This window comes from Taudactylus pleione, unplaced genomic scaffold, assembly GCF_031769625.1.
Source record: "Taudactylus pleione unplaced genomic scaffold, aTauple2 ptg000473l, whole genome shotgun sequence".
Classification (NCBI taxonomy): domain Eukaryota; kingdom Metazoa; phylum Chordata; class Amphibia; order Anura; family Myobatrachidae; genus Taudactylus; species Taudactylus pleione.
Genome location: NW_028284875.1, coordinates 12,196,869 through 12,212,904, shown reverse-complemented (window position 1 = coordinate 12,212,904; position 16,036 = coordinate 12,196,869). Strand labels below are relative to the sequence as shown.

General features: G+C 46.3%; 1 protein-coding gene across 1 annotated transcript in view; it reads right to left on the bottom strand.

Moving 5' to 3' along the window:
• WDR27 (WD repeat domain 27) overlaps positions 1 to 16,036 on the bottom strand; it is a 525,006-nt gene that overhangs the window by 496,325 nt on the left and 12,645 nt on the right. The window contains exons 4-6 of the mRNA XM_088448950.1: positions 15,270 to 15,394; positions 11,534 to 11,641; positions 11,104 to 11,155 (exon numbers count right to left, since the gene is read on the bottom strand). Coding sequence (XP_088305076.1) covers positions 11,104 to 11,155; positions 11,534 to 11,641; positions 15,270 to 15,394 — 285 coding nt within the window. The remainder of the gene's footprint in view (positions 1 to 11,103; positions 11,156 to 11,533; positions 11,642 to 15,269; positions 15,395 to 16,036) is intronic.

The window sequence follows — 16,036 nt, the reverse complement described above, 5'->3', positions numbered from 1 at the left end:
TGTTGGAGCCATCCGAGTTCAAAGCGTGTCTCCCCGGGCCCTATGGAGGCTGTACATTACCTAGATGTGCTGAGTATTACCTTATATTATACTGCTTTATGGCTTGCTATTACACCCTGATGGTGATTTTTTAAACATTAAATATTTTTTCATGTTACTCTTTACAAAAGGTGTGCTGGATTTTTGCCCTATATCGGGCTCATTGCTATATATATATATATATATATATATATATATTCCCCCTGTGAACTTCCCAATCACATAAATAATTCACTTTGGTCTATATGGAGGGAAAAGCCTGAGGGTTTCCAGAAGTTGGACAAATAAGGAATCATTGTGATTTTTCTTGCTGTTGAATAAGTGGTGAATTCCACTATATAAGGTACACCCCCATCTACACAGAGGGTGATTATCTTTGGTGATGGTTACATCATTTACATATTTAATGCACTAGGAGGCGCTCTTTTCTCCACCCTTTTTTGTTATATATATATATATATATATTTACACACACACACAGGAATCAGTATGATATACCACCGGACGGGAAGCCGCCGGTCAGAAGACCGACATCGGCATCCCGATCTTCAAAATCCCAACAGGTACCAGTAAGTACCCTAACCCGCCCCCTCTCCCCCGCTGACTCTTCCCCCGGTGGTGCATAACCCTAACCTACCCCCAGTGGTGCCAAACCGTAAGCCTCCCTGTGATGCTTAAACCTAACCTCCCCCCCCCCCCCACAGCTAAGTGCTAACCAGCCCCGCTATACTCACATTCAGCATCCTGGCTGATGGGATTCCGGCGTCGGGATGTCACCTCCTGTCGGTATTCCGGCATCAGTCTTGTAGCCAGGTAGTTGCATTCCGGTGTCCCGGGACATCTTCAGCTGGGATGCTGTACGTGAGGATTATAACTACATCCCACTGGATTAAGGTGTATAGGGGCCCCAGAAAGTTGGTTTATGAAGCACCCCTAAGATTACCCCCCTCCATTGTGCTCACCATCCCATCCCTTCTGTTGTCTGTCCAGTTTGCACTGTGCTGTGCAGTTCTCTGTCACATGCTGCTCCTCCGAGTCCCAGCTGTGCAGCACGGTCGTGCTGTATGTGTGTGCATCCGACTGGATCCTTCCCAAGGGCGAGCGTACCGATAAGTAGCCCATGGCTTCTATTGGGTAACGCCACCTGAAGATGGCATTACCCATCGAGCTTTGTACATATAGGGAATGTGGTAAAACCCCAAAAAACTGAATTTACAGTGTTTTACCGCATTTTCCCCATTAGTACATCCCGCCCTACCTGTTCTACTAGCATTATCTCAGGATAGCAATAACAGATTACATTTAAATAAAAAAAAAATATATATATATTTTTTATGTGGTTTTACATTTTAAATATTTTTTTATTTTAAACTTAATTTTTTTTTAATTAACAAAATGCAAAGCCCAACCCAACTCATGCTTGCACAGCTGCAGAGCAGTAAGGTAGCCCTTACTGCCACAGTCCAGTATTATCATTGCAGATGTTTATTTTTTTTTAAAGGAACAGCTAAAGAAGGCATTTCATGTATTAATTTACGGTAGTGACTAAGGATGTGGGATGAATACTTATAGAAATATGACAATGATCAGTGAACAATTTGTTTTTGTTTGTTATTTTTCAATTGCAACTATTCTAAAGGTGCGTACACATGGGACGATTTTCACCCCGAACGAAATCGTCCTGTGTGTCCCCGGCAGGAGTGTGCTCAGTGTCGTTATCGACACTGAGCACAAACACTGAACGAAGTCAAAAACGATTTTGTTCTGTGCCGGGCTTCCTCCCTCATCCCTGAACATGTTCAACCTGACAATATCTTCAGCTTGGACAGGAGGTTCGGGCGATGAATGGCAACTACCAACTACAAACGGGAGCGCGCACTGGTAGTTGCCGTTAATCGTTTTGGGGCTGAAACTGGTCGATTTTTTTGGACGACTGAACGATAACGAAATCGTTTTAGTTCAGTCATCCAAAAAATCGACCTGTGTTAACGCACCTTAACACTTAATGAAAGACAGAGAATAGAGGCTCTGATTCAGAGCCGGACGCTATTTGCGGACGGTCGTTCCAAAAAAGGGGCCGGCTATTTAAATTGAGCGCTCGTTCTTTGCGGTTTGTTGACGCCTCTATGTCTGAGCGAGCGAACGAAAAATGCGCTCGCTATTTTGTAAAGACGCCCCTTTGCCGTTCGCATCACACGTCATCTCCGGTATTTATTAGATTACCGTATATACTCGAGTATAAGTCGACCCGAATAGGTAGTGCCCCCAGTAGCAATATCCCCCCCTGGTAGTGCCCCCAGTATTAATCCCGCCCCTGGTAGTGCCCCCAGTAGCAATATCCCCCCCTGGTAGTGCTCCCAGTATTAATCCCCCCTGGTAGTGCCCCCAGTAGCAACATCCCCCCCCTGGTAGTTCCCCCATTATTAATCCCCCCCCCTCTGGTAGTGCCCCCAGTAGCGAATTCCCCCCCCCCAGGTAGTAGCCCCCCCAGTAGAAAGAAATGTAAAAAAAACAAACACTTACCTGTAACCCCGCTCCTGGTCCCGATGCTGCTACAGGCTCCTCCGCCGCTTTGCATAATGGGAAGACGTCGTCATGACGACGTCTCTCCCATTACCCACTGCGGGAGCCGGAAGATGGCTCCGGCAGTGGGAGCAGCAGTAGCCGCTGAGAGTCTGACAGACTCTCAGCGGCTGCTGATTATACCAAACACATAGCTGCCGGCTCCGGCGGCTGTGTGTTTGGCAGTGTGTAGTGCTGACCGAACTCCTTCCGGTCAGCGCTACACACGCGGTGCAGGCTGTGTCACAGTAACACAGTCTGCACCGCGGCCCGCATGGTACGCTACTCAGCAGCGTACCATGCAGCATGACTCGAGTATAAGCCGAGGGGGTGCTTTTTCAGCACAAAAAATGTGCTGAAAAACTCGGCTTATACTCGAGTATATACGGTAATTGGGTACATCGAAAGGCATCTGAACTGCTCGCAGTGCTTATGGTAGGTTTTTCTTACCGCTATCACTGCGAGCAGTTCAGGCTAAAAGACAACCAAGTGACGTGGTCGATGATGCTCCTTTACTAATTATGCACTCCCATTAAACGCCCTTTTGACCGTTTGGCACGCCTGCGTTCGGATCTCCACTCCCCCATTTTCAAGCACCTACCCGTTACCACCCACAAACGGTACATTCTGTCAATCAAATTAGCAGCCCTTCGCTGTTTTGCGAGCGCACGATTTCCGACCGCAATGACTGGTTTGCGCATGCGCATTACGACCCATACGCATGCGCAGTTGTGCGAACATCGCTATAGCGAACGAGTGGCCGCTTACGAGCGGCTCTGAATCAGGCCCAGAGTTCATACCATTTCACACAGAAAGCAACTTTTTCTTGTAATTGCGCCACTATAGCCACACCCATGACACAGGCAACACCCACTGTGCAGACCACACCCATACCACACAGGTCATTCCCCCACATCACTAGTTACACCACTGCAGCGACTGTCACACCCCCTGCAGCGGCACGCATTAGGCCATTCATAAATTTCAGCTCCAGGCCCATGTGGACATTAATCTGGCACTGGCTGAAAGTATATAGCATATTATACTACTTCTCATAGCCCCCATTGTACAGATTACCTCTCTTCCAGGCAGCCCTGTGGATTCAGGGCCTGATTCAGATCCGGACGCTATTTGCGCTCGCTCGTTCAGAAAAAGGGGCCGGCTATTTAAATTGAGCGCTCGCTCTTTGCGGTTTGTTGACGCCTCTATGTCTGAGCGAGCGAACGAAACATGCGCTCGCTATTTTGTAAAGACGCCCCCTGGCCGCTCGCATCCTACGTCATCTCCACTATTTATTAGATTAATCGAGTACATCAAAAGGCGTCTGAACTGCTCGCAGTGCTTGTGGTTGGATTTTCCTACCGCAATCATGCGAACAGTTCAGAGTAAGAGACAACCAAGTGACGTGGCCGATGACGCTGCTTTGTTAAGTATGCACACCCTTAAAACGCCCATTTTGACCATTTGGCACGCCTGCGTTCGGATCACCACTCCCCATTTTCAAGCACCTTCCCCTGTTACCACCCACAAACGCCTCATCCTGTCACTCAAATTAGCAGGCACTCGCTATTTTGCGAGCGCTCGATTTCCCACCGCACTGACTGGTTGGCGCATGCGCATTACGACCAATGCGCAGATGTGCGAACATCGCTCGGAGCGAACGAGCGGCTGCTTACGAGCGACTCTGAATCAGGCCTATCCTAGGAGACCTTTCCAAGTAGTAGGTGTCGTTACTCACACACAGTAGCATATGACTGACTGGGTCATTGGTACATCTGTTGCTGGTCCCTCTGCCAATTAACTACAGTAGTTAGGTAGCAGAGATTTATGTTAAATATTTATGTAACTGGCTAAGAACCTTATTTTGTTCTACTGTGTTATGTGGAAAAAGACAGAAATGAGAAGATTGGATGCTATACCTTCCTGTTCTTCTTAGATTTTTGTTGTTCTGCAAATATGTTGACTTTTTGTCTTTTGGGATATAATTTTGTATACTGCTTTGATATGGTCATAATACTGTATGTGTCATTATTGTACCCAAATTGCATCATATTGTAATGTCCTATGCTTATCTTGCACTTATTTAGCTATATGTTAATCACTGTACAACAACAACTGTCATTAATATGACCATTGTTCATTGCTTCAATAAAAACTATTTTGAAAAAAAATATGAGATATGGTAAGAACTTACCTTTGTTATCTCTATTTCTACGAAGTCCATAGGGTTCCACAGGATACCTTGTGGTATAAGTGATGACGTCAGGCATCGGGCACCATAGAGTTAAGTTTTCAGCCTCCCAGGATGCACTAGGGTCCCCCTCCTATACCCCACCCCCGAACCAAGGCATCTCAGTTACGTACCATGCCATAGGCCGGAGGAGGAGAAGGAAGAGAGAGAAAACAGATCTGGACACACACAAGAATCACATTCTCACCAGAGGGAGACGGAAAAACCGGTGACCAGAGCAAAGCCCATCTGCAGCACAGGTGCGACAGGGCGGGAGTCCTGTGGAACCCTATGGACTTCGTAGCAATAGAGATAACAAAGGTAAGTTCTTACCATATCTCATATTTTCTACTAGGGTATCCACAGGATACCTTGGGGATGTCCCAAAGCAGTATCCTTTAAGGGTGGGGACGCTCCTGTGCTGAAAGGAGAATCCGCCGCCCGAAGGAAGCATCCTGAGAGGCAAAGGTGTCAAACGCGTAATACCTCACAAAGGTATGGACAGAGGACCACGTGGCAGCCTTGCAGATCTGGACTGCAGAGGCACCACGTCGAGCTGCCCACCAAGGACCCACAGACCTAGTGGAATGAGCCCTCACAGAGGAAGGAACCGGCAGGCCTTCATGAAGATAAGCTTCTGAAATTGCCATATGGATCCAACCTGCCAAAGTTTGCTTTGAAACAGGCCAACACTTTTTACGGAAGCCATAGAGGACAAACAAGGCGTCAGACTTCCGAAACGAAGAAATGCGGTCAACATAAATCTTTAAGGCCCACACAACGTCCAAAGTGGCCTCAACCACTGAAAGGTCAGGTGAGTTAAAAGCCGGCACAACGATTTCCTCGTTGATATGAAACCGGGAAACAACTTTGGGAACAAATGGCGGCTGGATTCGAAGAACACCTTGCATAAAGGTGCGCACATCAGGGATCGTAGCAATCCTACGATGGAATCAGACAGACAGGGCAGAAACCTGCACCTTCAAAGAAGCAAGGCGAAGCCCGTGGTCTAGTCCCGCCTGTAAGAAGGCTAGCACTCTAGACAGATGGAACTCCCGAGGTGCATAACCTCTCGGTCGAAACCATTGGAAGAACGTATGCCACACACGATGGTATATTCTTGCAGAAGACGGTTTTCGAGCTCTCAGCATAGTGCGCACTCCAGAGCTGGAAAACCTTAACATGGCCATCTCAACAGCCACGCCGTCAAAGACAGCCGAGTCAGGTCCGGGTGAAGACAAGGACCCTGTGACAGTAGGTCCGGTCGTAGCGGCAACCGCAGAGGAATGTCCACGGACAGACCCTGAAGGTCTGAGAACCAGTGCCATCTGGGCCATGCGGGGGCTATCAACAGGAGCATCCCTCCTTCCTGTTTGAATTTCCGGATTACCCATGGAAGAAGGGAAAACGGAGGAAAGAGATAAGCAAACCGGAACGTCCACCGGACGGATAGAGCATCCACCAGAGATGCCTTTTCGTCTCTTGTACGAGACCCGTACACCGGCAACTTGTTCTTGTGCCGTGACGCCATGAGGTCGATCTCTGGAAGACCCCACCTGTGCACCAGAAGTTGAAAGACGTCCTGGTGCAGAGACCATTCCCCCGGATGAACGTCCTGGCGGCTGAGAAAGTCGGCCTCCCAATTGAGGACTCCTGGGATGAATACCGCTGATATGGCCGGGAGATTGCGCTCCGCCCAGATCAGGATGCGGGACACCTCTACGTGTGCCGTCCGATCTTCTGGTTCCTCCTTGCCGATTTATGTAAGCCACGGTGGTGGCGTTGTCCGACTGGACCTGCACGGGATGACCCTGGAGAACCCGATGGGCCTGCTGGAGAGCATTGAAAACGGCGCGGAAGCTCCTTTTCCGCCTGAGTCCATCTGCCCTGGAACAAGTGTGGACCCGTGACCGCTCCCCAGCCCCGAAGACTGGCGTCCGTTGTCAATAAGACCCAGTTCGGCACCCAAAACAGACAACCCTTGTTGAGATTGGTCGTCTGCAACCACCAGGCAAGGGACAGGTGAACCTCCGGAGTGAGCACCATCGTCTGGGATTTGAGACTCTGAGGCACTCCATTCCATTTGGACAGGATCAATTGCTGCAGAGGTCTGGAGTGAAACTGGGCATATTCCACCATGTCGAATACAGACACCATGGAGCCCAGTAACCTCATTGCCGAGTGAAGAGACACCCGGCGACTCTGCAGACAACTGCGCACCCTCAACTGCAAGGCAGAGATCTTTTCCCCCGTCACAAAGATCCGCTGCTGACTGGAGTCCAACAAGGCTCTGAGGTGCAGAATCCTCTGAGATGGGATCAGGGTGGACTTTTGCCAGTTTATCAACCAGCCGTGCCGTTGCAGTACTGCAATCGTCAGATCCAAATGGCGCAGAAGGAGCTCAGGAGATCCTGCTACCAACAGTAGGTCGTCCAAGTACGGCAACATGCGGACTCCCTGCAGCCGCAGGGAAGCCGCCATGACCGCCATCACCTTGGTGAACACACGTGGTGCTGTCGCCAAGCCAAGAGGTAATCACTGGAAGTGATTGTTGCGGATTGCAAACCTGAGGAACTGTTGATGGTGCGAAAGAATAGGGACATGCAGATAAGCGTCCTGTATGTCAAACGACACCATGTAATCCCCAGGTTCCAGCGCCAGAATGATGGACCGTAGGGTCTCCATCCGAAACCTTGGCATCCGCAATGACTTGTTGAGTGCTTTGAGGTTGAGTATCGGACGGTACGACCCACTTTGTTTCTGCACCAAAAACAGATTGGAATAAAAACCCAGGCCCCTCTGGGTAAAAGGAACAGGCACTATAACTCCAGCCTGGAGCATAGTGTGCAAAACCTTCCGCAGTTCCGTGGCTTTGTTCTGGTCTGATGGAAGACCCGTGGTGAAGAATCAGGACGGGGGCCTGTGCCGGAAGGAGAGGGCATACCCGTGAGAAACCACCTCGTGAACCCAACTGTCTGTCGTGGTTACCGACCAACACTGGGCGAACCGTAGCAGGCGGCCTCCCACTTTGGGATCCCCCAAAGGGAGGGCCGGACCGTCAGGCCGCAGGTTTGTCATCGGACTTAGGGGCCGGACGTCTGGTACTCCAGGCCTGCTTCCGGGGCTTGGCCGACTTCTTGGGGCCAGCCTGTCGGGGAAAGGACTGTGCTTTAGGCCTACCCTGGGCCCTGTAAGGCCGAAAGGACGACGTACCTGAACTGGAAGGAACTGCAGCAGACGGGAGACATGCCGCTTTGGCTGCCGCCAGCGTGGCTACAATTTTGTCCAGATCCGGACCAAATAGGACTTCTCCATTAAAAGGCAAGGCTTCCAGGCCCTTTTTTGGAATCAGTGTCCGCCTTCCAAAATCGCAACCATAAGGTGCGACGAGCCGCCACTGCAGCCGAAGAAATCCGTGAGGTCAGGGTACTGATATCTAAAGCCGCTTCGTTAATGTAAGTGGCCGAATCCCTGAGATTGCCTATCAACTCGGTCTGTTCAGCCGAACAGTCGGAATCGAAAGACGCCTCTAAAGTATCTGCCCAGCGCTCCATAGCTCTGGTTACCCAACAAATGGCCATAGCCGGCCCCCCCCAGCAAGGGAATAAACGTACTTTAGGCAGATTTCCACCTTACGGTCCGTGGCATCCTTAAAGGAGGATATGGAGGGCATGGACAACGTGGCACTTCGGACCAGGCGTGTCACATGTGAATCCAACTGTGGCGGGGATTCCCACTTAGCAAAATAATTGTCTACAAACGTATACGCCACTGCTAAACGCCTTTGAGGCTGATACCGTTTGCCTGGATGTTTCCACGCCTCCTCTAAGTTGTCCACTAATTGACCCGAAAGAGGAAACACTGTGGCGTCACCCTTAACATCCTTGAAAAAGGCATATTTGGATTTTGACAACGGAGGCTCATCATCCTTAATAACTAAAGCAGTGCGGACTGCACGAATAAGGCCAGGAATATAAACCTTAGACTTAGCGTCCGACTCTTTAGTACGGGGAGGTTCTTGGTCAGAAAGATCCAGAATCTCCCCATTATCGGACATCCTGTCGTCATCCTAATAAGGAGCAGACAGAGACGCCACCGGCCGCTTGTGAGGCTGCAACACAGACTCCCCTTGTAACACGTCCGACAAATGCTGTACAGAGCTTGTCAGCGAATTAACCCACGCAGGCTCCTGAGAGACCTGAGGAGGGGAAATAGGGAGACTGTGGGGTACCATCAATTGTCTCGGAAAACCCTGCATGAGCGACGACACCACTGACTTCTGGGACAATCCCATCTGTAGAAAGGTAGGCTGCGGAGCTAACTGGCCCACGAGGGTTGTAAGTGCTTTGGCGAAACAAGCCCAGGGCGGCTCCTGTACCGGAGCCGTGACAGTAATTGGACGCGCCAATAAATAACACTGCCGACATAGCCCCTCCGCGTTACCCTCCCCCTCCGCTATTGGTACCTTACACTTAGTACACAAAAACTGGAGAGGAAAGTCACTCTCAGACATGATGGTAAGTATGTGACCCCTCTCACTGATACTTGTTAGTATAGTGGGAGAACCACCCTGCAAGCACCGCAGCGCAAGGGCTTTAGCAGAAGAAGAGCAGGGACAGTGAAAAGGCTGACAGTAGAAAGTGAAAGTACAGGCAGCAGACGCTAGCAGAAGTCACATACAATGCAAAGAAATCAATTCCTGCACTATCAGCGCTGATTCTCAACTACGCAGACACAGAGCCTGGTAGGACACAGTGCTGCATACACAGACCTGAACCAACGGAGGAGAGGTATGCCGGGGGACCCAGACCGCGATGCCACCGATCTTCAGCGTCCAGCAGCGCTCACCATGCTTCCAGCAAAAGATGGCCACCGAGGAGCAGAGAGGAGGCCGGCCTGGGGGAGGAGCGCTGCCACAGGGCCAGTCAGCAGAGCGGAGAGGGCTGTGTGCAGCGGGGGAGGCGCCGGCTGTGTTACAGGGAAGGCGCGCTCCCCTGGCATGCAATTAACCCCTGGGACGCCGCAGCGCTACCGCTCAGCTGCGGTCCGCTGTCCCGGGGGGGTAGTGGAAGCGCAGGTCCGAAACCTGGCTCCACGCTGCAGCCAGTCCCCAGGGAGCCCCCTGCCTGGGGACTCTGGACCATATGTTCACCAGGGACCCACCGCGGGACCCCGCTGCTTACCTGCTGCCCCCTTGAATCCGGCCATGGTCCCAAACATCTGGGGTCACCGCTAGCTGTGACCCCAGATGCCTACCAGCATCCCCGGATCAGTACCGGCGTTCTGGTACCGGCGGGGGTGTAGGGAAGACAGCATGGACGTCAGTACTGACTGTCCATGCTGTACATCCAGATGAGCAGCCACAGCTGCTTGTAGAAAACGTCAGGGGCCAATTCTAGCCCCCCTCTAAACAGGTGCATCCGACTCCGGCCGCGCACCAAACGAAACTGAGATGCCTTGGCTCGGGGGGCGGGGTATAGGAGGGGGACCCTAGTGCATCCTGGGAGGCTGAAAACTTAACTCTATGGTGCCCGATGCTTGACGTCATCACCTATACCCCAAGGTATCCTGTGGAACCCTATTGACCCTGAAGTAGAAATAATAATTCTGTGATTGGGGCTTCTCTTAAGCATCAGTGTCTTCATTACCATATTTAATATATGGAAGATGATGTCTCCATTACCACATATAAATATATGGAAGATGATGCTTATAGACTTGCTGCCAGTAATAAATAGATAGAAAGACACGTACACCGTACAAGAGGTTGGGTATGGGATCCCGACAGTCAGAATCCTGATGCCGGCATCCCGACTGGGTTACAATCCCGCCACAAGGAGGTAAGTATACTACCCTAGCCCTCCCTCCCCGCAGCCTAAACCTAACCCTCCCCCCATAGGCTAAACCTAACCCTCCCTCCCCCACGCAGCCTAAACCTAACTCTCCCCTCCCCCATGCAGCCTAAACCTCCCCCTCCCCCTAGTGCCTAACCCTTCCCCTAACCCCAATACTTACCATTGGGATGCCTGTGCCGTGATTCTGACTGGTGTCAGGACTCCGTTGCCGGCATTCTTAGCGATGGAGTCCCGTCAGCCGGCATACTAACTACATCCATGTACAAGTGCTAGCTGGAACTACATGGTGTAGATAGGACCCCTAGTAATAATATTACACATTATACATCTATATATATAGCGCTATACAGTAGCAGCAGTTCACTAATATGCTCATATGTACATATTTAGAAAGGTTTACACTGCTTAAGTAAGTACCTGATATTATTCCAGATCGGTAAAGCAGATGTCCTGTGCAATAATCCCATAGCTGTGAAAAGCAGATAATGTTTCAGTTTCTTACTGTTCTCAATGCTATTTCTTTTGATAAATAGTTAAATAATACAACAATGTACATGTAATTTAATAAGATATTAATCACTGAACAAGAATAATAGCTGTCAAGTTGTTCTAAAGACTTAATTCATCACCGCAAAGGATTCTGTCTGCTATTGAGAACAAGAGAGGTTTCATATTTAAATGCTACCAAAGTGCCCAGGTTTCTTTCATAGCATTCACATGATACTATTACACATAAATCATTTTCCAGTAAGAAATGAATGGCAAACATTTATTTTTTTGTTTAATTTCACACATCTTTACCCACAAGAAGCACAATTCATCACAGCTTAGTGTATGCTACCATTACCGAAAATGTTCTATCTTCAGAGATGCACACGAGAAGGTTATCGCGCCAAAACTCAGCTGCAGTCACCGGACCCAGGTGTGCTTCTAAGTCTGCAAGTGTTTCTTCTTTCTGTTATCAGGTAAGAGGAGAAAGAAGCATTTCATCAGCATTAATACACATAACATAACAGTATATCGCACACATCCAGCTGTCATGTTGTACTAATGACAATAATGTGCCAATGGTGGCTTCCTGCCTAAAATAAAGCAGGGCACAAAGTGTACCCCGTGATTTTGCTGATAATGTTATTGTATGTCTACATTTCTGATGAAGCATGTTCTGTAACATTATGGATTTGGCCGTGTGCCTACATGGTCCACCTCACACACAGAGGCAATAAGAAAGGTGTGGAGTGGATACAAGTTACCCAGATCTCTGCAGAAGATGAGGAATGCAGAGGAGATGTAACCGCACCTCCTGTGATGCTGCCACCATGCTCCTGTTGCGCTATTTGCTCCCTCCTCTGCTCGTAGGGAAAACATGAAAAGTCTAATTGAAATCCAATCCCCTGTTACTATAGAATTATCCCTTGTTTGGGTAACTCTGTTCCATTTGAAGCTTTTTTACATTGTGCAAAGAAATTAATTTATATGCCTAAGTTTAACTGGAGAGTGCAAAATGCATACTATTAAGAATAAAGAGCCTGATTCAGCAGCGTACGCAATTGCAACTACGTATGCAGATCGGCTGATTGTTCAGTACTGCGCATGTGTATGAACCGCACTGCACGTGCGCTGCAATCGTACTGCGATTAAGCACGCAAATAGGCATCCATCGCAAATTGAGCAACAGGTGCTGACGGGGGAATGGTTGCAGAAACGTAGGCGTATCTGTCCGTTTGAACGTCGTTGTATGGGCGTGCATAAATTAGCCACTGTGATTGCCTACGCAGTCTGAGCACTCCTACAAATGGTCAGACCTGCTGTAATTGTGCGTGATGGGCCGATGTGCTTCGATGTTACCGATGTATACGCAGGACTGCTAGGTATTACGGATGTGAGAAAGCAGCAGTGAGCGGCTCTATGCTGGCTGAGCTGTGGCAGGCATTAGCATATTTTCACAGCTTCATTGTGTGCGATTATGCAGCTGCAATCGCAATTGCGATCCATACTGTGTCAGGCCAAAGAATGAAACCCAATCTCCGCCAGCTCAGAGCAGTAAGTAAAATGGCCTTGTCCAACCAAATTACTTCATTTTTGTACTGCTCTGCAAAACCCAACACATTTGCCCACTCCATACTTACCAAGGAACTCACTCCGCCTTCTGCTCCACAAACCCATATGTACTGGAGGAAATCTAAATGCCACACTTTGTGCCCCTTAAGCAATATTTTCTATTTCACCCTAAACCCCTCCATATCCCCACATCCATAACTCTCCATGGCTGCAAAGCAGTGTCTGTGAATCCATGTAAAATACAATTGCAATATATTAATAAAGGTAAAAATATTTTATTTCCTAAATTATAAACAATTTCTGTAACATTACTAATTACTAATATAGAGACACAACACCACCAAAATAACAGGAGATGAAGAAACTGAACCTACTTTGTTTAGTGGATCATATATTTATTAGCTGTAAATGTTTCATCTGAAGCTTGATCACATCATGGCTCAGTTGGTGGATTGTAAATTAAGTAGTTAAATTAAATGGGAGAATAGCTTGTTGATATAGTTTTGCTGTATTTGAGTGTGTGATATATGTTTTACACTTAATGGAAAAGGTGGAGGTTTAACAGTTTCCAAATTTAATTTTCTTTTATTCCATAATGGTTCAAAACAGTTTCCGTGATCCCCACAGCTGCAGTTAGATTTACTAATGAGAAACTCTGTATATGGATTCAAGCTGTGTCGTTGAGCATATTGTCCAATCTGGTATCGGACTATTGGGGCAAATTTACTAATTGCCACTTTTCAAAGCCCCCACATCTTCACCCACTGGATTTAAAGGGGGAATAATACTGTATTCAAAGCAGGTGTATTTTTCATTTATGTTATTGATGTTTTAAGTTTCATGGTCAAAACCACAGGGAATTGGAGGCTTTTGCTTAGTCACAAAAAAACAAAAGGTGTGGTCATTTATATTCATATGGGGGATGGAACACATCAAAAGAATTGTTCTTAATTGTTACATGGCTAGTAATCTGTACAGGTATATAATATGTCAAGTCATTTGATACATGTCAAGTTTAGAGATCTGCTTAATTTTAAATAAATATTGGTCCAAGTAATCTTTTATATTGATGCCTTATGTCTACACATAGATAAATGATAGCCATGTGAATTAAATGTACAATTATAATTCTGTGAAGTTCAGGTGGATCTTTATAACCTGTAAAAGAATTTCAGTCTTACTGCTGAATATACTTTGATTTACATGTGTTAATTTTCTCCCATATTACCATATATAATGCCTCTCTGCATGACCTCACAGCAGAGATAAATGTGACGGTTTAAAAGGTCACTGCGCGTTTAAAATAAAAATTGTAATTTCATATTAAAGATATTTCCGAATTAAACCTATCCCAGGTGAACTACTTAAAAAGAAGTTCACTTTCTGTTTCATTTCTGTTTTTATTCATTTTTATATTTTAAGAAACTTGTTTGTATTTTAATTTTGCATATTTTGTCTATTACTATTACTATTCTTTTTGCTACCTTAAGCTTTGTAACTGTTTTGGAATATAAAATTCTATTTAATAACGTTTGCTGTGCTCTTAAAAAAGTAATGTGCTAAATAGCTAGGATATGATAAGTGGGAATCGGTATGTTATACCTAGACCTAAGCCCGGCGGATGAAATACCAACGCCGGAAGGCCGGCAGATGGAAATCCCGAAAGGGTAAGTATTAACCCTAACCCTGTAGATTTGCTTTTGGCTTCATATTCAAGGGTGTTTGTTCCATAACTCTCCATACCTTCATTGTATCGTGTCTATATAAAACGAAATAATAGCAAATACTTCAGTCTTAATTCACCCTAAAATTATTATTTGTTAATAATTAAATACAGGTTGAGTCTCCCATATCCAAATATTCCGAAATACGGAATATTCCGAAATACGGAATAATTTTGGCATGACTGAGATAATAAAACCTTTGTTTTTTGATTGTTCAATGTACACAAACTTTGATTAAAGCAAAAATTATTTATAATATGGTATAAAATTACCTTCAGGCTGTGTGTATAGGGTGTAAATGAAACTTAAATTTATTTCATGTATGTACACAAACTTTGCTTGAGCCACAAAATTATTGAAAATATTGTATAAAATTACCTGCAGGCTATGTGTATAAGGTGTATATAACACATAAATGCATTCTGTGTGTATATTGGGGTCCCATTCCCAATATATTTCATTATGATATGCAATTATTCCAAAATACGGAATACTCCGTTATCCAAAATACCCCTGGTCCCGAGCATTTTGGATAAGGGAGACTCAACCTGTAATAATATGCAATATAAAAATAATAAACACTGTGATGAGGCAGATTGCTGCCCATTTGGATCATGCCTAAGACGAGACTGACTAAACAAGTGAAAAAGGCCACATTTATGTATAGGCTGCTTTGCAAGTCTTTGCTAGAAGCACAGCGGAGCCGCAGACACACTGATCAAGAAAACTGTGAGGAGCGTTAATATGATATTTTAATCTTAGAGCACTGTGACCAACACAGTCCCACAGGTGACGCACCTCAGCATTAAGGATAAACACACTGCTTTCTGCACATGTGACCACCAACTTTTCATCAGGATGGAATCCTAAATGTTGAACAGTGCCCAAGAGAGTCCCAATTACAAGTCCTCGTGGAAGCAGTCCTAAAAAGGATTATAAATGTACAATAAATTATTAGAGGATTTGAATAATACTTTCATACCCATGTATATACACATATACATAATATAGAAAAACTCCCAAATTAATACCTTGTTATAATAATCATATATGTAATAAATATACATAATGCAGACATAATGTTAACAAAAGAATGTGTCTGCATTGGATTATATTTTACAAGTACACTTTATGAAGATACATAGATACATATTAAATAGCAGGTGTTTTAAAATCATTCGCAGAGATATCCCAGGATCCATGAAACTAAATGTTAGGAAATGTTTTTGTAAGAAGTTTGTGATCGCCATCTAGCTAAATTGTACATTATAACATGTGCAAAAGAGGAATTTTATGTTTCAAGGAAATCTTGCTATAATCTATCAAATAACAGTTGATAATTTGATAGCATCATGCATTGGGTCTGTTTCAGAGGTGTCATTGGACGCATATACTGTGCTAAAATATGCTAGGAGGTGTCTGAAGATAAAAGACATCGCAGATCCGAGTGCTGTATCCACAGACGCAGCATCTAAATAACATCACAACCATTAGTTGCAATGTTTGTAGCATCAGCCATCTGACTAAGCCAAAGCTTACTCAGACTGGCTGCCTTCTGCCGCTTG